Source organism: Solea solea, chromosome 17, assembly GCF_958295425.1.
Source record: "Solea solea chromosome 17, fSolSol10.1, whole genome shotgun sequence".
NCBI lineage: Eukaryota > Metazoa > Chordata > Actinopteri > Pleuronectiformes > Soleidae > Solea > Solea solea.
In genome coordinates, this window is record NC_081150.1 from 5,221,997 (window position 1) to 5,244,595 (window position 22,599).

The window sequence follows — 22,599 nt, forward strand, 5'->3', positions numbered from 1 at the left end:
AATCAATGCACTTTATACTGCATGTGGTTTACGGAGGCCGCCCTTTTTGCGCCACCATGTTTCTTTTCCAAACTGCCACAGTGTGTCTTTCAGGCTTTGGGGCAGAAGCTTTACTACGTAAATGAAGAACAGCAACCTTAATTCCCAGACATGTACAGGAAAGGGAGGAAATAGCAGCGCAGTCCTCCTTTTGTTAAGAATTTGCTGATAGCTGTCACTAACTCTGAGCCCTGAGTCATACTTTCCACTTGGGACCACGTGACATAATCTCATCATCTGCACACCTCCAGTTTGAGGACCATACATGCCGACTGTACTCATAGCACAACACTTAATTTCCACCTCAGTTGGTGGTTGTGCACTCTTCTTTTGGTCAAAAGGGACATTGAAGAAGACGGTGACCATGGAAACTTGCTTGATGTGAGAAGGTCTTTTTGATTTTTCTCTTCACTGTCTTTAAGACTTGTGTCACACAGATTAAAGCACAAGTGATGCAAATATTCATGATTTGTCAAGGCGTCTGTCTGTAGTCTTGGACCGGCTGCTGGCTGCAGCTAAGAAAACGACTTTCCTTTCCATCGCTTTTTTCTTCTGCTGAACCTAGTGTGCTAAAGCAAGTGTCCCGGGATTGGTGCCAGCTCGTCTCTTTTTATCCACTTTGATAATTCTTCATTGTAGTGAGAAATAGCATTGCTCAGTGGACGTTTTATAAAACCCCTCGTCACTTCAACTGCAGAAGCTCTTGGCAAGCGGCCATCAGCCACTTGGTGCAAGAATAAAAACTACAAGTGTGATCTGAGGAGGCATCAGATAGGAAAGGTTAATAGTATTACATCAGTTTTAATGTCATTAAATTCAAGGCTTGTGTCTTCGAGTCTTTGGTTCGCGCTTGTGCAGGATTTAAAGATAACGCTGATGTGACTAGAGGTTGTCACTCCTTGCATCTTCACAGTTCACCCAACTTTACCATTGAAGAGTTTTCCGTGACAGGACTTGACTCCTGAAGAGCGCCGTTCATGTCTATTGTTCCATGGAATAACGTGAGGAATGACATGAAAAATGCTTGACTCCGTGTTCCCAGGAACTCCAGACCTGCTCCAAACCTACTGCCAGTGACCTTTCTTTGTTCACTCTGTTCCTCCTGTTTTTGCTTTGAGTTCAGCAACCTAATCTGGTGTGAGTCCAGTGCATCGTCAGGAGAGAGATGCGTTTATTTGTAATACCATGTGAGGAATTCGTAGAATGAATTCTGTCCTAAAATGAATTCTGTCCACGTCTCGATCGCTCTGTCCGACCTTCTCCGTCCACAGGTTGGACTGTGAACGTACCCACGTATCTCTGGAATTCTGTGCAGCTATATTGATGGTTTTTGTATTCACCCAGTAACTTTGACTTTAACTAACCCTGAAGAGCACACCCTCGTGAAACAAGCATGACCTGTGAGTTAACATTAACTGGCAGTGGGAAGGGAAGGGGGAGGCCCTCACAGAGGCAGCCAGGCACGTCATGCTCCGACTCTTGTGTTCTTAGCGTTTTTGAAGGGTCCACACTGTATTTGTTGTTAATGGGTGACTGGAAGAGATGGACACAAAGCTGTGGAAAACATTTTAGCAGATCATGATGTCCTGTTACTTAGTCCTTAAAGGAATTTCCAGCATGAGTCCAGCCTGGAACACAGTGAGCAGATGCCACTCTCAATTGTTTTCAAAAAATCCTTCCAGTTTTGAGGTTTTTAACCAAATCAAACTCTTCAAACTTTGATAAATCAGTGGAATTATATAGATTTGGTAACACTGCGCTTTATTTTCCATCGTGAAACATATTTTCAAGACGACATTGCAATCAAAAGAAATGATCCCTTTTTCCTGGAAAGCCCCCCCTCCCCTCCATCTGTATATTTCCTTTAAAAAAAAAAATGTCACCCAGCAGATGAAATACTAACCAGATGTTAAGCTGCCATTGTCAAAGGGTGTCCTTTACCTCATAATAGCTCAATATCGCACACGTTACGCCGCTGCAGCTCACATATGTCTCAGCTGTATTTGCTTTAAGCTCTCCCAGCGAAGGCGAAGCTATCTCCACTGATTGTATAAGTCAGTCGTTTCCGTAAGAGGATGGAAAAATAGCACGATCGCGCTAGAAAAACAACCACAGCATTCCAGAGGGGAGACACGGTTTTTGCAGTATATATATTTGCGATTATCATACCTGTGTGTAATTTGTGGGAAAACGGCTAATAATTAAAACGTGTCTGGGGGTTTACTTTTGTAATTGGATCACATGCTCTTGGGAGTGTGCAAACAGTGTTAAGCCGGATCATTGAGCAATAGGTGAAAGTACCAATATTTAATAGCTTGAGAAACATCATGACAACACTTAAAAACAACAGTAGGCACATAGTTTAATCCAAAAGAGGAGAAACATCTGCTTGGTGCAGTCCAAAAAAAAACCCACTTTACTTTTCAGCTTCATAAATGCATTAGATTTCAGACAACGTGACCCGTTTTAATCAATAATCATCAAACACTATAATGTCACACTGCAAGCACACGAATTATACTCAATATGAAATAAAAGAAAAATAGACTTTATTCATAGTAATGTACAGTATTTGTTTGTTGGAGATGCATCTTTAGTTTAACGTACAATAGTCTATGCCCTCCTCTCTGCAGTCTATCAGAGAGAAAAAAGGACCATAAATGAGATGAAGTCCAGCTCATGTTTCACTGACACTCTGTTTTTTCCAACAACTGGAACCATAAAATCATCACAGCCGAAAATTGTGAAAACAGCTGAACTTGGCCTGAAAGTTGACGCAGATACAGAATCCCAGCGCTTTCTGTTAAATATCCAAACACTTCTGTCTACAAACACTTCAGGGCTTCTTCGGGTCCCACTTGAACCTGTCTTACTTTTTTTTTTCCAGTTTCTTCGAGCTGATGTTTGGCTCACGTGTTCAGGCTCTGGCTCTCTTCAGGACTTGTCTCCTTGCTGACTGCTTGGTGGCAGGTATATCCGGAGCATTTCCTCAGGTGGATGGGCAGCTCCTCCTGCCCTCCACTTCCTCCCTTCCTAATTTTACACTTGTCTTTGCGAACCTGAGATGTTCCACTGCTTCCTTTGGACGAGACTGTCTGGCCTCTGAACAACTGCGCTTGTTGCTGACATAGACCCACTTTACTGAGGAGGATGAACACATCCCCCCTGAAGGCTTTGGTGAATATTGCATAGAGGAACGGGTTGGCACAGGAGTTAAGCGGGTAGAAGAGCACCAATAAGATCTTGGAGTTGGAGACAGTGATTAAAGGCTGGTCCAGCACGGCTGACATGGCGTAGAAGGAAATGGGTGCCATACACAAGAAGTCAGTAAAGATGAGGACTGCCATGCGCTTCGCAATGTTGGTGTCTTTGGATCCAGAACGGTAGTGAGGGTTGTGCACTGCACAGTAGATCTTGCAGTAGCAAGCGCAGATAACAAGGAAGGCCAGAATGTTGAGGACCAGCACTGACAAGATGTAGACCTGAGCCATTGTGGACTGAGTGTCCATTGGGAGACAGATGCTGACCTTCTGATAACTGCTCACCCCGGCGAGTGGAAGCAGAGCCAGGACCAGGCAGAAAATCCAGCCGCCTAGCATCACGGCCGCCGCATGGTGCAGACGCAGCTTGCGATCCAGCCTCATGGCGAAGGTGATGGCGTACCACCTCTCCAGAGTGATCACTGTCAAGGTGTAGACCGACAGTTCACTGGCAAACACTGTGAAAAAACCTGCAAGCCCACATCCAGGACCTGTCTGCCAGTCTATGGCATGGTTGAAGTACTCAGCCCTTGTGTGGAGGTCTACGGAGGCAATGAGCAGCAGATAAATCCCCATGCATAGATCTGCAAAGGCGAGGTGACACATGAGGAAGCGGGAGACTGAGAGCTTGTAATGGCTAGTGAGCAGCACCAGTAGCACCACCACATTTCCCAGAATGGCCAGCAGACTCACAAACCACACAGACACTCGCAGGAAGCCAAAACCCATTATGTCCTCACAAGGATTGAACTCATCAGGGACTGGTGAACATGCCACCTCCTCTCCCTCCTCACACACCACATAATCGTAACGACTGTCAAAATCTTGGCTGGTATCCTCTTGGGGGTTCTTGAGAGTCTCTCCGAAACCCACATCCTCATCCGGGTGGCCCCCGAAATAGGCGTGGTAGTGGAGGCTGCCATGGAAGTCACCTCTCCTCCAGTCTTGCTGCTGGGACTCTATCTCTATCTGACCTTCGTCGTTTGGCTCCAGGTCAGAGACTGTCTCGAGCATGCTATCTCCCTGAACAGAGGTCCTGGTGAGGGGTCCCACAGAGCGCTTGTGATGCTGGTCTTGGAGCGCAGTCAAGTTGCAGATCAGGTACTCGAGAAAGCTGAAAATAAACACGCAAAACACACGTCAGACCTGGATGCAATCCTCCATAGCACTTAGTGTGCAATCAAATCATTTATACATCCAGCTGAAGAATAGGGAATCTGTTTTGAGAGTCATTATTAGTCTGCTTCAACCATCGTCCTACAATAACAGCAGTGAGTGACACTAATTATGGCAGCACTGTAAGAACTTATAGGTAAACACGTCAGAGAGTTGATTCAGTCCCCGCCAAGATCCACACCATAAAAGTGCAGCTGCCCCACTCACTGTGGTAGACCATCCAAATACAGAAAACACACACATTGCAAGAGCACGCTGTTGGATTTTATTTGCTTGTTACATTTCTGACAGTCGATGAATACAAAATGGAGGGCAGAGACCAGCGCTCACCCTCGTTTCTTCTTGAGGTTTTTGAAGCCGCAGCAGTGGCTGGGGTAGGTGAGGTTGGCGATGGAGAGGTGCTTGAATGTTTTGATAGGTGGCAGTTTCTTGAGGGACCAGGTATTGCGCGCCTTCAGCTCCCGGAGAGAATCCATACCTGCGGTCGGCAGCGATCGGATCCCTGTCAGGGAAACGTCTCTTTAAGACAAAAGGGTGGTGATTAGAGGAGACTGGTGTGGGGAAAGTTTGGTGCTACCACTAATGTAAAGATGTTCCCTTTCACCACATAGAGAAGAACAATGGAACATTCTTGGAGATGCAACTTTATGTTCAAATGTAGGTTATAAAAAAAATGGGAAAGCACTGTCAGGAAATCTATGCTGACAAAGGAGGTGTTGCCGTCGCTGAGGCTACGCTACATCCCTGCTACCCTGGAATCTTCCCAAGATCCTAATCCCACAGTGAAATTATGGCACAAAGTCACCACCCCCGTACCTTTCAGCCACAGTATCGCCAGATATTAAGAGAGCCGATGAGACCAGAGAGCTCACAGTTGGATCTGACAGTGTCCTCCATCTGTTTCCATAAGTGATCTCCTCATTACTTCATCATCTTTAAGCAATTTCATGTGGTAATGCTTGCGCCTGCCTGTCATGCCAAAGCTCAGATTCAATGGGACAAAGACATGCAGGGGACTGAAAATCTCACCAACATCCTGTATGGTCCCATTATCAGGACATTCCACTGTACAGCATTAAACGCTCACCCCCCCACCCCTCCTTCTGGGGGCCAAAGAGGCCAAGTTCTGCTTTTTTTTTTTTTTTTTTTACTTTCTAACCCATTATACCTCGAAGTCAGTGAATAATTTGATTAAATAAAACAAACACAGGCCAAGCAATTCCATATTTGCTAAGAGCTCAATTGTTCTTTTTTAGTCCCATTTGCTCCGACCACTTCTCTGTCCTCTTCTCTCTTTTCCTCTCCTGGGGCACATTGTGTAAAAGCTGCACAGACCCTGAGAGTGTCAGTCTGATTTTGTCATTCCCAGATGTTTAGCTCATGACCTCCAGGAGGTGACCTCACTCAGGACATTTTTTTCCCTCAGTGGAACAGAAGATGAAGACCTGCACACGAACCCCGTTTCCCTAATCAGACACTTAACGGCTAGAGCAGAACCACAACAGCGACTGGAAGCAAAGAGGTTTGACAGCTTTTAAAAACACTGAAAATGGCAAATATTTAACAGCGTCAGACAAATGTAGGAAGTCCCCCCCCCCACACACACTTGCATACAGATCAGATTTCCTGGTCAAAGACACAGCTGTGGAGAAATGATTTTTACATTTTGAATAATATGCTCTCCAATTTCACACACGTCTCATCCAGTCTGCACTTTATGAGTGAGGAAATTGGCCCGTCCGATCGTTTATTAATATATAAACCTCCAAAATGGATTTTGATGCTGTATAATACATTTGAAACAAAGCACTGAAGTAATAGTTTGCCCAATGCCAGATTCAGGTGCATCGCAAAACATCACATGAATGGATTTAAGCGCTGTAGTCCATCCATCCATTGTTTACCGCTCTATCTTCTACATGAGGGTCATGGGGCTGCTGGTGCCAATCCCAGCTGACATACTGTAAGGCAAAAGGCGGGGTACACCCTGGACCAGGTCACCAGTCATACTCGCACCTACGGGCATTTTAGAGTGTCCAATTTCTGCACATGTAGGCGGATACTGGAGAACCTGGTAAAAACCCACGCACTCATAGGGAGAACGTGTAAACTCCACACAGACTGGGACTCAAACTGGCAAACCTCCTTGCTGTGAGGCAACAATGCTAGCCACGTGCGCAGCTGTGTGTCCCTTTGAGCTAGTGTTTTAGCTAAATGCACAAACATGATTTAATTGGCTATCGCCTGTGTTGGAATAATTTGCAGGACCTGTTTTGATTGGCTGCCACTTTCTCAAGTGAAACAATGGAGCCACAGTGCGGAGACGTTTCAGTGGACGCCCCCCCCCCCCCCCCCCCCCGTACATGTGACCTGTGAGTCGGCTGTTAAAGCGCTCAAGAAGTTCAGGTACTTACAGAAGCATGGGGCCGCTAATGGTGCCCGCGAAAGCCCTTTCATCCATCTTGGTCAAATCCTTATTCCTGTGAAGGTCGCTGGGACAGGAAGAAGATGTTTAAGTTTACTAAGGGAAAAGTTATCCTTTACATTTCAGAACTTCAGATTATCACGATACCAGACATGCTTTCATATTTTCCTCATCTAAGCCTCATCACTGCACATCCCTGTGTTTATTTTCTCTTGTTTTGGGGGCTGAAATATGACATGTAGTCGAATCAAATGAGACATTGCGCCCTGCGGGCCCTTGTGATGGCGTACTCCTTAAACACACTGCACCCTCACTACACAAGGGTCTGATTCCTAATTTTAATAAGGATAATAGCCTTGTGAGGGACGTGTTTGTCTTGGGCAGGCTGCGCTGGATTCAGTTTTCCCCTCAGAGCAGATCAAGCGCCAACATCAACACCCGTGTGGTAAGACTCACAAGTCACAGAGAAATGGCTTAATTAGACTTTTATAAGGACCTGGGCTTTCAGTAGGTGTTTTAAAAGAAGACGGAATATTTAAATTAATATCCTTAATACCTCATATCCTGAATATGTGGGAATCTGGTCCAAGGGGGTGCCAGGAGGAGAAACACATTTCTTGCAGTTCTTACCCATTCTACTCTCACTGAGGGATTTTTGTTTTGTATACCTTGAGTATAAGGGAGATTGGGATTCTTAATGCAGACTTCCTGAAGCCCACTTTTGGAAACATACATATTTTCCCATGAGAACTCCAGCTTGTTAATCAAGAGCTGGGCTTAAGCCCTGTTCAGTGCATATGAGACGGCCCACAGAGACCCAGCTGTGATCCTGCTGCTTTTGTAGTTTAATTCCGAGTAAGAAAATACACCTGCCAGATGTCAGAGACGGTTTAATCCAGGCAGAAAAAATGAAGTCAGGGAGTGAATCTTTTTTGAGGAAAGGTGGATTCTAACTCAAGAGCTATCGCCACCAGACAAAAGACATTGTGGACTTTATTAAAGAAAATAGCAGCGGATGGGATGTGACAGAGGTGAAGGAAAGAGAAGAAAGAGGCAGTAATGCAACACCGACAAAGAAGAAGATTAAACAATATGTTAAAACTGCGAATTATTAAAGGAATAGTCTGAGATTTTCAGGAATGCTGTCATCCTCCTGAGAATGAATAAATACATCCTGACAGCAGCCCATTAGCTGAGCCGAGCAAAACTGGAAACAAAGGGGAAAGAGAGAGGAAATAAACCCTTTATAAAGTCATTTTCACACCAGATTTTCTACAGATTAAACAAACAAGCTGCAGTCATTCATCTCGTTCACACCTCAAGTCATGTCAGACTACACGTGATAGAAATATTGTTAACCTACACTTGATCCAGCCTGGTCCCGTTGAAAGCGTGGTGATGGATTTCTCTGAAGCCATTTCCATACAACATCCTGCAACAAAAGAAAACAAAAGACAAAAACAAGGAAATAGCAATGATTTCAAATTTCCTCTTTAGATGAATTGAAACACTTCCCACATCCTGACGTTCAGTCCATGTCGAGGCAGCGGGGACATTTACGGTGTAAGTAGAACCTCGTAATTTGACAATTTTATCATGAGGTTTTGTCTCCCCGTGCAATTGTGCGGTCTTTCGCCAGTGCCGTGTATCGAAATTACGATCCCTCTTCCGTGACCACATGTATGTTACAGCCTGTTCTATGCGAGTGTCTTGTTTTTACCGTCTTCCCCGAGACAGTTCAGCGTGAGAACATGTTTCCAGAGAGAGGTCATTTTTGTCCATTTTTGGACTCACTCCACAATATACAGTTTAAATTTGACATTTGTTGACAATATACATGTGAGCTCTTACAGTGTCAGCACATCGCTGGTGATGCCACGGAAGGAATTGGCTGGGATTTCAGTCATGTAGGGATGATCCACAATTTCCCTGCAATAGAAGAGTAGAGAGCAGATGAAGTGATAATGTAAATTGTAAAAAGTACCTTTCATTGGAAATATGGCATATAGGTACAAATGTACTGTTAATGAATGAGTTCTCAAGTATTTGAGCCTTTTAGAGGGTGATGGCAGAGATGTGATGGTGGATGTAATTTTATAGTGATGTTAAGAAGTACATGGTACACACTTTGTTGCTTGGATAAGTGGTCTTGTCAGTTATACCACATTTGACAATTGAAACCACTTCCCATATTCCCTGTGTTTGTATTTTATGTTTCTACGTCTGTTTTCATCCAAAAGACAACAGGCATATAAGGTGATTTAAAAAAAGAAATCCCTCTTATTCCTTCCTTTTTATTATATATTATTATATTATATTACACTAAATCCATATTTGCTATCCTACCTCACAAGCTTTCACAGTTTAAGCCCATCTGAGTTTTTTGTTGTGTTATATGACTGACAGCTAATGATTAAAGCTGTGAAACCTTGAAATCAAAAATACATCATTTCCGACAGCTGTCACAGATGAGTGTTTTCTCAGTGAGTGACACGGGTCTCTCGGTCGCGAGGGTCTGATGGTAAATCTTCAAAAAACTCTAACTATATGCAACTATAAGGTGACACGAGGAAGAGGAAGAGGAAATGCCATAAGCTTTAACTTGTCTTGTTATGTTAGACCAGGGTGTGCAATTTTTCTTTTAATTTTTTATTAAAACTCCTGCGCCACTTAGATTTGGTTACATTTCCATTTAAAAATGTTAATTGTGACAATGGAAATGTAATTTTTTAGTCCATTTCTATGTAAATGTTACTGTTAAAAAAAAGGGGGGGGGGGGATCTTCCCAGAAATCTTCACATTATCAAATATAAAAAATAAAAAAAAGGTTTGGCCACCCCTGTGTTAGATGTTGCATAAATGGTGGAATGGTATGTTTCGTTTGCAGAAACTTACAATATGAAGTTCATGTCACGAGAGTGGATGTTGCTCAGGTCAGGGAACAAAGTAAGGCCGGTGTTGAAAATCCCCCTGAACAGCACAGGGATAGAAACAGTCAGGAAATCAGAATACAAGGGAGGCAACTCTGTTGCACGTGCATAATTACGGTGAGCGTTGCTATCATAAATACAGTCCTACTGCTACATTCATGCTACTATGTTTCATCCAGAACTTTTTATTCACAGCTCGTCAAGTTATGTTTGATAAAAACCAATCAGGAAGTGAACGCGGGTAACTACTGTACGTGATCCCAAAAGTCTCTGGTTCCGATCGTGCAGACTAAAACGCAGCCTTGGATTTTTTAAACTAAAAGGAAGCCAACCGCATTTAAAACATCTCCGTTCTGGGCCTGGTGTAGAGTGGACCATAATGAGCCCAATTCGTTCAATATGCAACTTCAAGAGTCCCAGTAAGATTCTGGCTTCTTAAAGGCTAGAACTTCTTCGGAGGAGCTTAAGTAATTGCGAAATGACACTAAACGAAACACTACAGTAAAAATAAACACAGCTCGAAAACAGTGGACTTTGGAATTTTGGAAGGAAACATCAGCTTATACTTGTTTACCGGACGCACAGATTTGCGGGAGATTGACAGTTCATTCATGAGCCAAATTGTTGTATTCCATCTCTGTTTAGAGTGTGCAGTGTCTTTTTCTAAACACGGCCTGTACCGCTGCATTAATTTTAGATGAAGCATGACTCAGTCTTGCCCGTTCTCTGACTAGTTCACAATGTCTAAATTATTGCCAGATTTAAGTATTTTAACTCTACATCCCCTTGTTTTTCGTCATCTTCATTGCCAAAAAGAAATGCACCTTAAATACTCACAGGTATTTGAGGTTCGGGAGATGCTTAAAGGCTTCTGGGTCAACGTAGGTCAAACTCTTTGCATTACGTATCTCACTGGAGGAACAGACAGACAAAAAAAGACATATTTATGACTTAAATATACATTTGTTTGGAGCATATTTAAAGGAGAAATGTTGCGGTGCCGTTTTTTAAACTTGCTGACATGACATTGCAAGGTGCAAGAGAAGAAGTGAAGCTCAGCACAAGAGCCACGGAGGAGGGAAGTGGAGTCCAATTAGTGTTTCATTAGTGCATTTTCCTCTGTGTGGTCCTGCTTTCCGTTGCCACAGAGACGTTGGCCGCTCGCATTAACCAAACAATGTAAAAAGGTTCATATTAATAAATCGTGCCTTAATAAAACGAGGAGTCAGGTCTTCACAGTCAAGACAAACAGTATCACTGACACATGGGAAACATTGTGATGATGATAAAAGTGAAGAAGAGGCCGTTCACATGCAAAAGGGTGTTCTCGCTCTCTTCCTCTGTTATTGCCTTTGGCCGCTCTCCTTTAAACTCCAGATTGGGCTCCACCAACATTTGAGAAAAACAGCATTTCGCCGCTAAATACTTCACTGTGTTCACTTGCCAGTCGCTGACTTAATGTATCTGCTTTTTAGAGCCTGCCAAGTGCTGTACAATGTGGTGCAGGTTTATTTTCTGTCCCCCCAACGTCAAAACTAAACATAGAGAAGAAACATGCAGTTTCTTTACTCGACGTACACGGAACAAACTCCAGATAACTGCAGGTCTGTTGCAAAACAAGTCTGATCTGTAGGAACTAGTGACACAGCGTGTCAGGAGCTATGGTGGCCTTCACATTGCAGTAAGGATGTTGTTCGTCTTCATTTGCATTTTGGCTGGTTTGTCTGTTCAGGCCACTGTTGAAACATGGCAACACTAGATAGCCTCCTCCATAAAGCAATTTTAAGGCGACAAAAGCCCAGCAATTTGTATTTTAAAGTAATTAAACACTCATACAAACAAAAGTATTGGTAGTACATTAAGTGTCAGCCAATAAACACTGCTAATTTTATATTTCTGGGGCTTTTTTGCTATTATTGGACAGGACAGTGAAGTGTGGAGGGGGAGAAGACGCACAAGAATCAAAATCTCATTCTTTTTCCACTGCTCTGTTACTGTTATTTATTTCAATTCTTTATTTAACTTCCTTTTAAATGCCTTTTTGTATCATCTCAAGTCACTTTTACATCAAATAGTGCAGCCTTGAGATTCACAATGTGACAGGCTCCTTGATTTTTCTGACCATTACTCACTGCCCTCACCTGAAACCAGGACAGAACTCGCTGTCAGCCCCACTGGTGTCCACTCACTGTGCAGCGCTTTATCATCTGTTTTCCTCTAAATGGGGACATACTTTAATAAATTGACCCCAGCCAGCGTTTATTGAGTGTGTGGAGGCTGAATTTTGATTTCGAAGCATCGTAACTTCATCAATAACACACAATATCCCAGCCAGTATGTCCATGTGGGTTACATTTGGACTGACAATATGGGTCCCAAGCGGGTTTGTCCGTGGTTTCCATGGTTGCCCCCACCTGCCCACATGGGGTCCATGTTACTGAAACCATATGGGACCTGCAGAATTTGCCTGGTAGCCTGGAAAGGGTAAGAAGTTGGCACAGGCTTGAAGTGGGCATGGAAAAACCCACTTGGGACCAATATTGTCTACGTGAATATCACCCATATACCACCCAAGAAGCTACTCTTGCTTCAAAATCAAAAATCCACCTCCACACACTCTCAACAAACACAATAACACTATTATAAAAGTTGTGCAGCAGTTGCTTTTTGATCTTCAACTTTATGTACATGTGACCATCCAGCACCTCAATGTTATTGTTGTCTGTGCATCATCGGTTCTCATTAGAGTTAGAAAAAAAAAGTAATTTGACCTAAAGTTAATATAAAAAAATCCATTTTATCTTCAATAGATGAAACAAATACTTTCCCCGAGTGTTTTCTCAACAAATTACCCGGAAGGCAGAAGATGTCTTGAACTGTGTGTGTGTGTGTGTGTGTGTGTGTAGAAGTTGACTCATTATTACTGTATAATGGTTTTCCTTGGGTATAAACCTTACAATTCTTGCGATAATTGCTCTGGTCGATAGTGTTATGGTTCAAACTTCAGCAAGCCCCCCCCCCTCAGAAATTTCAGCGCCAACTGCACTCCTCGACCCGCAGCTGCTGTCGGCCTCGAGCAGCCAGCAGGAAGCCGAGCATTAATTTGCGTCTGACCCTGAAGGAAACCTGAGAGAGATGCCATTATCTGATGGCACCGCACCACACCAATCAGGAGCCAATAGGCCCCAGAGATCCAAAATACACCCCCCAAACACAGACACAACCCTGAGCTGGCAGAGTGAATTATCATCTCTCTCCGTGTTATGATACCTAGAATCAGGAGTCCAATGAGGAAAGACTAAAAATGGGGGATAAATAGCAGCCACAAACACATCAAGACCTATCATCGGAGCCTTTCTGTAACTGTGAAATCATACTGGAGCTTTATATGCCCATCGTTTTATACAGTAATTGAAGAGTGGAAACAAATGACGTACACACAAACGGCCGTGTTACAGAATGTTGTAACTTGGAACAAATCTTCCGCACGGGGCGGGAAGTCTCGGCGTAATATATGAAGGGCTAGGAGGTGTTCTCCTGGAAAGTATGGCGTCCAACCAGAGACTTAGCCATAAATCTCAATCCCATAATTGAGAGTAGAGTGCACCTTGCAATATTTTCTCCCCCCCCCCCGAGCTGCATCAACAAGAGTTGGAGCATGAAGAAGATGAAGCCAAATACTGGCTGCTGTTCAGCCCCTCTGCTCTAACGTGCCTATTAGACTGAGCGCAGTGAAAACGGCTCCAAATGGACCCAGATAATTGGTTACTCTCACTGAATTAAATAGATTTTTATTTATACTTTATTTGGCAATCGCACAACAGGGTTATTTTATTTTCTCACTTGGAAAACTGCTCTATATTTACCACACTGACGAGGAGAAGTCAATGATGTGTGGGAGAGAAATAAGCTTATAATCCGCTCCTTCCACACTTGCATTTGTTGCCGGCACAATTCAAAATTAGACATTTTTCTCCCTGCAGAGCGAATGAAACGACCTGATCAATGTCGATCGATAGAGAGCGTGTCCCTTTCCCTTCAGTTACTCACATCTGGGTGATTTTCCTCAGGCTGTAGAACGAGTGCCTCTCCAGCCTCTGCAGCGTCACGTCCACCGATATATATCTTAAAAGAAATAAACAACAGTTGCACGGGAAAAATCAAAATAATGACTTCTTTTATCCGTCTGTCTCATTTTGGAAAAAAATGAAGCGTACCTGTGTGTTTGCGTGAAAAAGCGAAATTTGACACCTGTTTTCATAACAGCCTTTAAGTGTGTGGTTCCAGAAATGATCCTAAAGCCTGCAACTGTTTCCTGGATTTATGAACCCACCTTGTCTCCCAAGCCCCCCAAGTCAGGAGCAATTTCAAAAGTATGCACCTCGCATATACATTACTTAGTCATCAGTCACGCTGTTCTCATTTGTTATTACTTGGTAACAAGTTTGCTTTTAAAATAAACCGTGAACTTAGCACTGGCTCAACCTTAAAGTCTTCCTTACTTAAAAACTTAAGCAATATTTATCAGGCACAGGGCAGCGAATTAAAAAAAACTGCTTGTTTTCAAGAATCTGTTGACATTTTATCGCATAGTCTATCATTTTATCTGGACGGAGAACAGAGAATTATTGTAAACACGACACAAAGCGTCTCCACCACCTCTGGTTCTCTGCACGCATGACTTGAACACAGATGTTGGACTCGGCGGCTGAGGATCAGACTCGAGTGGATTTTACCTCTACACAGAGAGACTCCACCTCTACAGAGAGTCTATAAGTCTACAATCAGCTCACAGTGAAATACCAAGCTGATGTCCAAGCCCCGGTGCGGTTGGAGGACCAACATTCCTGATGAAGGAACGCATTAGCGTTTCCAGCTGTGATTAGGAGCCAGCAGTGATACTAAACAGAGAGCATATCATCTGCTTGTGTGGCAGGCAAAAGGGAAAAGGCCGGGCAGTTTTGGAAGTTATTTTATTTTTGTGAAAGAAGTTTAGAGACAACAGGTGGATGAGAAGCTTGTGTATGAGCCCTTGAACAAACTACTAGTTCTACTAAGTTGCCACTTACATCATTGAGATGTTGACCATGTTGGCGAAGGCGTCCGCTGGCACCGATGACAGACGGGTCTCGAAAAGCCATCTGGATGAAAGAAAAATAACCCTTTTATATCAAGAATTGTGGAGAAATAGTATGACATTTTGGCAAAATTGCTCAGTTTGTTCACGTTAGGGCAGGATGAGATGACAAAATCAATACAATTCATCTGTAGGATGAATAAAAAGCTATAAACCAGCAGATAGCTTGATTTTTTTTTTTTATCATTTTCAGTCGCTTCGAGTGAGTGTCCACACCGAGTTTCAGTGTTTCCCAAACTTTTAAAGACGACGACCCAAATTCACAATATAAATTGTGACAACAGACAAAATGTGTGCATCATAAAACATTTCTGACCATTTTACTGCCATTTCTCTTACTTTAATCGGGTAAACCAACCATTTCCACGAGATATGTACTTACTTTATGCACAAAATCTGGCAAACATTTAAATGTCTTTGTCTCACATGACCCTCCATGGTCCTTCAGGGATAAACCTGGTTCTTTCTGCAGTAGCATCGTCAAAGTTTAGACTATGTAAGTGCACATGACCGATACTGTAAAACTGCAAATGGCTCATTAAATCATGTAGCCTAGTTTTGCCAAAAAGGAGAAAGAGATATTATGGGTTAGATAGTGATTTAGGGGGCACTGTAGTTGATTTTGTTGCCTCTGCACCTCTGCCAGGCTTTAAATGTTTGATTTAGCTCCTTTCACTACGTTAATGGTCTCCTGGATATAGCTTTATTTTAAGCACATAAAAGAAAAGTATCAATCTTCTCACGTAACTCTCAGCTACAAAGGAAAATACACACGGCAAAGATGCCAAACGACTTACTTTTAATGTCTTACACCTGAAGATATTGAGTAAACATTGAATCATTACAGAACTCTCACATTATACAACGTTTACTCACCAATAACGATACTTAAAATAAAAGAAAAACGTCTTTATATTTATTCCAGATAAAAACGTAACTGAGAGAAGGGGAGAGGGGGAGAATCACAGATAAAGGCCCAACACACATGAATTAGTACAGATAAAAAAGGTTTCTTTGAAGTCCGTTGTAAAACAGAACCACTATTCTAGGAACAGGAGAGAAAAAACAAAGACTTGGAACTGAATGGTCTCGGAGTGGCCAAGTCAAACAATGTCTGGGTCTGTTTAGGACAACGTTTCAGGGAGTGGGGTTAAGATATTCACCTCTGCACTGTTGTGGAATAAAATGTGAAAACAGTTTTACTGTGAAATCTGAAAGGATTAAATGATTTGACGTAAAATTTGTCACATCTATTATTCCGACACTTCACATGCAAGTATAAACGGTGCATGTTGTGCCTTAAAACTAGAGCTTTGGTGACAACGATGACCGTTGTACTTTATATGTACAAATGTACAGTCAGGTTTGCAAAAAGGCTGTTAATAAAACAAATCCACCTAATAGTTCTTCTAAAGCCGAAAATGTACATGTTGTATCTATTTTGCACAAATGGAGGAAATATGCAGAAAGAAACACTATTTCTTCACTATCTCTGTTGGCTGCTGTGCAAGAGAAAAATTTAAATTTGACATTGTTGTTTTTGTATGTAGCCTTTTTACCAAACACGATATACTGTGTTAATGTGTGAGCTTTGGGCCTACACCTGTTTTTAAGGTGGAATTTATTACCCGTGTCCATAATTGATTAAGTTAACCTGCTGCTGGTCATAGCACACTGATCTCATCCATCCCAGAATGTCAAAGAGTATTATTTGTGCACTTTAATCTCAACCTCTCTACTCTGTGATTTGTGCTGCAGATTTGTGTTGTGCTAGATTTGGGAATCACAACACGATGATAGAAGAAAGAGGTGAAGATGGTCTCCACATGTGTTCATGTCATGTTGCATTCCTCACTGCAGTATGGAGGCAGAATTCACGGCCTCTCCCACGGCATCTTGCCTCAACTATAGCAGCAGGGAATATGTCCCAATTGGAACCAGGTATAAGAAGCCACCACCTCCATGCACCTCTGCTTCATCAGAGGAACAATAGACTAATTCAGAAGGTCTCAGATCTTGCCCAGGCATCTGAATCACACTCACATGATGGGGGGGGGGGGGGGGGGGGGTTGGGGTGAGTCAGGCACCGGGGCACGGCACCGTGCACACACTCTGACAAACTCAAACAAACAGAGGGACACAGAGCAGACCCTGATACCAAACACCCGAGTCAGAACCACGGTGTTTCACTGCCGCACTTAAACCCAAATACAAGTGTGCATTTTCCCTCCGGATTGCGAGGAGAAGAGCAGTGAGGCCATCTCACAGGCTTAAGGCGAAAATGACTCCCTGTCAATGTGTAATTCTGGAGAGAAACTCAAGAAAACAAACAGGCCTGGGAATTGAGTTTGAAGTGGGAGCCAAGATGAAGCCACATAATTTATAAGGGTGTCAACACTGGATTGACAACATGGCTGTGTTTACTCTGGGCTCTGTCTCATTTTTGATCTGTATTAGTCGGCAGTGACTCGCACAGCGGGTGCGTTACATTTTCAACCTGTGCGTTCTCCTCCTGTGATAAAGTGTAAACTCCACTCGTGTAGAAAATGCAGACGCTACAAAAAAATCCTTAATGTCTTCCCGGAATGCTCGCACTGTGAGTTAATAGAAAAAGAAAGGTAGCCGGGTACATGTGGCACACATTGATTCATTATCTCAAGAGTTTTCTTTTTAAAGTCCACTTGTTTTCTTGTAAATAGAGGAAGGCTGTGATCATTGAATGTGAAGTAACAGTAACAATTTCCATTCCACGATCCATCAGTGCAAATTAGACGCTGGTGGAGACTGTCAGTGTTTCCAGTAATCGCAGTTACAGCTCATCATGTTCAACGTCCCACTTCTTATATTAGAATGAAGTGGCCCAGCGCTCATCTGTTAGCGTTCAGGCAACAGCATTAGAATTTCACCCTTCAGTCATTTTTAAATGAGCGTTTACAGGGACACTGATCACCACGAGTTATCAAGTCCAATCCAAAAATGATATGAGTTATTTAAAAGACTGGAACTGCTGTGTGCCGCTAACCCCCCCCCCCCCCCCCCCCCCTTTTCCCTTGAAGTCTTTTTTTTCCTCTTAATTATTCTCAAATGGAACTCTCAGGGTGTTTGAGAAAATGTGCTGTAGAAAGTAAATATTGTATTTGAATGCATCATGCAGACGTAGCCGGGAGTCACGCTACACAGACTTTTAAGCATGTCTGTGCTTTTCCTTTCCACCTCTCTGACTCCCAGTGGCACTTATAGAGAAACACACACACACACACACACACACACACAGTTACTTTGAAAGGACTCCAAACTTTAAGTATCCGCAAACGTACACTCACACGCAGTCACACACACAGATGTCTGCTTTGCATTCACCTTTTGTTCTGCGAGCAGTTTCTCCACGTTATTCTTCATATCACTTAATCATTTTGAACTAAACTCCTTTGATTAAAGAAAAAAACATAATTAGTGCTGAAAGTTTTTGACCATAAAGTCTTTACTGATAAAAAAATAATAATTGTGAGATTGTTGGGAGCACAACCCTTTAACGACGTTGATAAATGAAGCATTAAAAGGAAAAGGGAAATGTATTTTTTTTTTTGCTTTCCTGTGGAAAATAAGAGGGGAAATATCTATACCATTCTCATATCTATAAATCAATCATGGGTAAAACTAACGCCAGTTTCATAAAATCTTAGCTCAGCACAAAGAAGACTGCATACAGTGCAAAGCAGTTAACCTGGTTTTCTCCACCACCAGTGCCTCGAAAAAAAAAAACTGTTTAATACATAATAATAATAATATATAATTTGCTTTATACACAAAAAAACCCCTAAATGACAGAAAAAAATGTTGTCCTGGAATGTGACCTCAAATGCCCTCAGTCCATTTGCTAATCTAAACTAACCAGAGATGATATAAAGTCAGTGAGATACTGTAGATATTATTTCATATGTTTGTATCATAATTAAAGAAGAAATTAAAGAAAAGTATATTTTCAATTTTATTTTAGACAAAGTTAAGTGTCAAATGAGCTCAGCCTTGGCCACAATAGCTATGAATTCTCATCACGGCGATTCATAAAAAAAACTTTGTAAGATTGTTTAACGACTGACAAATACACCAAATATGACTCAATCTTTGACCCCATTGGCCCGACGAGGGCAGCAGGGTCATTCATTTATGTGTGTTTGAATAAAGTCAAACTCCCTCACGCCTCATCTACTAGAACATTCACTTCAATTCACCTTCTATTTTGGGTTTATTTGGCAGGTACTTGGTGACATGGCAGTATACGCGGTGTCACGCTTTCATGTCGTCCTTCCTCCTGGAAGGCTCTGGGTAAACTTTGGACAGGAATGTGAGGAAATTGTAGGGGGCACTTGGACGTGTGAATTGGAGCATTGATAGGGAGATAATTTGATGTGATGGCTGCTGTTGGAATTGACGCAGAGTGGTATTTGGGGCTAAAGGATCCGATTAAGTAAACCGTAGGAGTGGAATGAGGATTATCACCACATACCGCGCCGTCTTCTCCGAGAGTTTGTGTCTGTGTACATCACAGCTTCAGAGGAAATTTTGTGTCAGAAACAAGAGCTAAAACATGCTGATGTGTTGAGGGAAGAATGTTTATCCCGTTCACAAAAAGCAGCTGATGTGGCTGTCATTAATTTTACAGGTATTTGGATACAGACCAACGTACTGGACGACACTTTGCCGAGTCTTGTGCGAGCTAAGCCCGCCATCTCCTTTGAAAACATACAGATAACTGTCTTATGTTTCGAATGAACACACTCAACCTTCTATTCATGCAATATACTTCAAATGGCACTCAGAATATCATGAAAGGTATCCACTTTGACAACATCAGTGCTGACTGAGAGCATCGTGGAGGACTTCTGATTTAAATGGAAGCACCACTTCTCACTCTTCCATGTTTTCACATCTGCCATGGAGTCCGTGAAAAGGGCCCGTGTTTCCGTCACGCCAGGCCACGGCAAACTACTCGCTCCCGATTGCATAATTTTCACCCTGCACTTTAGGAAGTACGAAAGCCCTGCCAAAGGCCAATGACATCATGTTGGCACACGGGAATCTTGACATATTTATTGGCGTCTGTGACTACAATAAACCTGACTGCCGATTTGTTGTCGACTGGGTAACGCGACTTGTTTTGAATTGCTAAGTGCACACAGAGTTATTAACGACATAGCTCTTTATGGGGGACAACAATGCTTTTCTTTATGTGCTACTTCAGAATTAATATTATGGGAGCGAGAGCGATCTGAAAACGTCCCCTTGTGCTCTCAAACAATTACTTGGAAAAAGTAATCAATAGAAAATGACTAATAAACTACTCCACAGCTGGTTGTAATTTAGTATAATTATATCAAATAAGAACTTCGTAGACGCCTAATGTGAATAATGTGAATAAATAGCAGTTTGGCTGTGAACAAATGTCAACGTATGAAAAAATAATCATCTATATTATTAGTTTTTCTCTTTCATATACTAAATGTACATACATGCTAAGAATAGCATGTATGTCTGCAATGTGGAGCATTTTCATACATTCATAAAGTGACTCTGGGGAGTGACCATGTTGACAGGAGGTGTTTAAAAATTAAAGTGCTATGGGATATGCTGCGGCATAGATCTGTAACAGTAAATTACATGCGATTAAACAATGATAACAATCCAGTCGAGACCAATTTGAGACAAATGATGACAAATAAAGAGCATAAATGATGACATCTGCTCAGTTACATTAGTGCTTTTACAGGCTGTATATGACTTCAGGTTATGAAGGTGGTTTATATTCATCTCTTTTCATGTTAGAATGGATTATACATTTAAATCACTGCATACAGCCTCAGTTAATCGTCATGACAGTAATTACAATGTCATTATTTTATTGTAAGACACTTTTGGTTTTTACCAAACTAGCATTTAAGTCACTTTGACAACTTTAGAGCATGAATTGATAGTCATCTTCTAACAGACAAAGGTAATACCTTGGAAAGGAATAACTGCTTAACGACACAGACAGCCTCAGAGTCCCAGTGGGAACACTTTGGAGGAATATTCTTGACACTATAATGGTTTTTCCTCGGGGTTAAGATCACTTTAAAGTCAATATGCATGAGAGGTGGAAAAAACACACACACACACACACACGCACACACACATCAGAGGAATCACTTTTACAGATGAACGCCTACTCACAGTGTCTCCGTGCTCGCTGGAAACCTGGGGAGAAAATCAATGTCAAAGCAGGAGATGGTGTGAGTTTGCCACTCGGAGCACTCGCACACAGCAGGGCAGGAATCAGCCTCCGACACGGCGAGCACAGGCTCACAGAGCAGCGTAAACAAGGCGCATGTTGTCATCACCTGCACGCTTCTGCAGAGCATGCTCACCGCCAGTGTCGCTGCTTCCAAAGTGTCCAAGACTTCTGCGAGTCCACCTGGAGGTTCCTCTTGGTGTCCACAACAACAACAACACACTTTCACAACAGCAGTTTCAGAGAAGTTTTCTATGGTGTTTGTTTTTAAAGTAGGCTGAATAAAGAGGGGGAATAGAAACAGAAAGAGGAGCTGCAGAGCTGTACTCTGATGTCCAGGTTTGTCTCCAGGGCCGGAGGTTTGGATGAGGTGTTGAAGGTGCAGATGCTGTAGGACGGACATCTGCTGCCGTAGCTGTGTGCTCAGTTTGGAAGTGGTCTTCAGCTTGAGTGGTGGGTGGACTTCTGAGGCACTCTTGTGTCAGACTTGAGAATGGTATTGTGCTTTTCTTTTTTTTCTTTTTCCCCCTTCCACACATTGAGCAATGTTTTCGTTGTGTATCAAGTTAAAAGTAGTTGACAGCTTACTACTCCAATATGTTTTCATTTCTGTTTATTTTCTTTTATTACTCTTTGTATAATTATTTCAGTTTTTCTTATACTGTGTGTAATTGTACTAGATTTGCCTTTATTGATTCCACACTGGGGGAATTCACTTGTTATAACAGCATGGATGAAAGCACAAGCAACATAAAATATACAAAAATATACAAATTAATAATTGAAAGTATACAATAACAATGCTAAAAGTGAACAATGGAACAGGGATGAACAAGTGTGCAAAATGTGTTTATAAATGTCAAATGTAAAGAAGTAACAAAATATTTAACCTATCTTACATAAAAAAAAATAATAGGTTAATGATGCTCACCTCACTGGAAGTGGGCAGAAAAGGAGAAGTGCAGTGACACACAATTATTGCACATGGTTATTGCGCAGGAAAACATCTTAATTGCACTAATTAATTAGGGATATGAAGAGTAGTCATTTCAATGTGACGTCATTGTAAATTAAATAATTTTCTTTTCTTTTACCTTATTTCGTTTTCTTTGTACAAAGGAGGAAAACAACTGTCAAAGTCAGATTTAGTATTGTCAATTTCTCCACATATACTAGACATACAGAGGAATTGAAAGTATGTTTCTGGCTATACCACAACATACCCACAACAGATAAAACATCACCTAACATTGCCTAACATTGCAAAACAAAACAAGATAAAACACAGGGATGTCACAGGCAGCAGTGCAGTGCAAAAAGTAACTGTGCAGAGATGTTTTCATAGAGCAGAAATAAGTTATAAA

General features: G+C 42.1%; 1 protein-coding gene across 1 annotated transcript; it reads right to left on the minus strand.

Annotated features, from left to right (window-relative positions):
• Positions 1 to 2,331: 2,331 nt before the first annotated feature.
• Positions 2,332 to 21,689, minus strand: tshr (thyroid stimulating hormone receptor). The gene is made up of 10 exons (XM_058614381.1): positions 21,178 to 21,689; positions 14,900 to 14,971; positions 13,881 to 13,955; positions 10,668 to 10,742; positions 9,796 to 9,870; positions 8,752 to 8,829; positions 8,264 to 8,332; positions 6,890 to 6,967; positions 4,806 to 4,994; positions 2,332 to 4,413 (listed from the first exon to the last, which is right to left on the minus strand). The coding sequence occupies exons 1-10, from the start codon at positions 21,636 to 21,638 to the stop codon at positions 2,949 to 2,951; spliced, it is 2,637 nt and encodes an 878-aa protein (XP_058470364.1). The 5' UTR covers positions 21,639 to 21,689; the 3' UTR covers positions 2,332 to 2,948.
• Positions 21,690 to 22,599: the final 910 nt, after the last annotated feature.

Coding starts and splice junctions, on each gene's coding strand:
- tshr (XM_058614381.1), bottom strand. CDS start 21,638: ATGTCCGTCCTACAGCATCTGCACCTTCAACACCTCATCCAAACCTCC. Junction 14,972..21,177: donor CCAGCGAGCACGGAGACACT/GTGAGTAGGCGT, acceptor TCTTTCATCCAG/ATGGCTTTTCGAGACCCGTC. Junction 9,871..10,667: donor CTCCCGAACCTCAAATACCT/GTGAGTATTTAA, acceptor TGTGCTGTTCAG/GGGGATTTTCAACACCGGCC.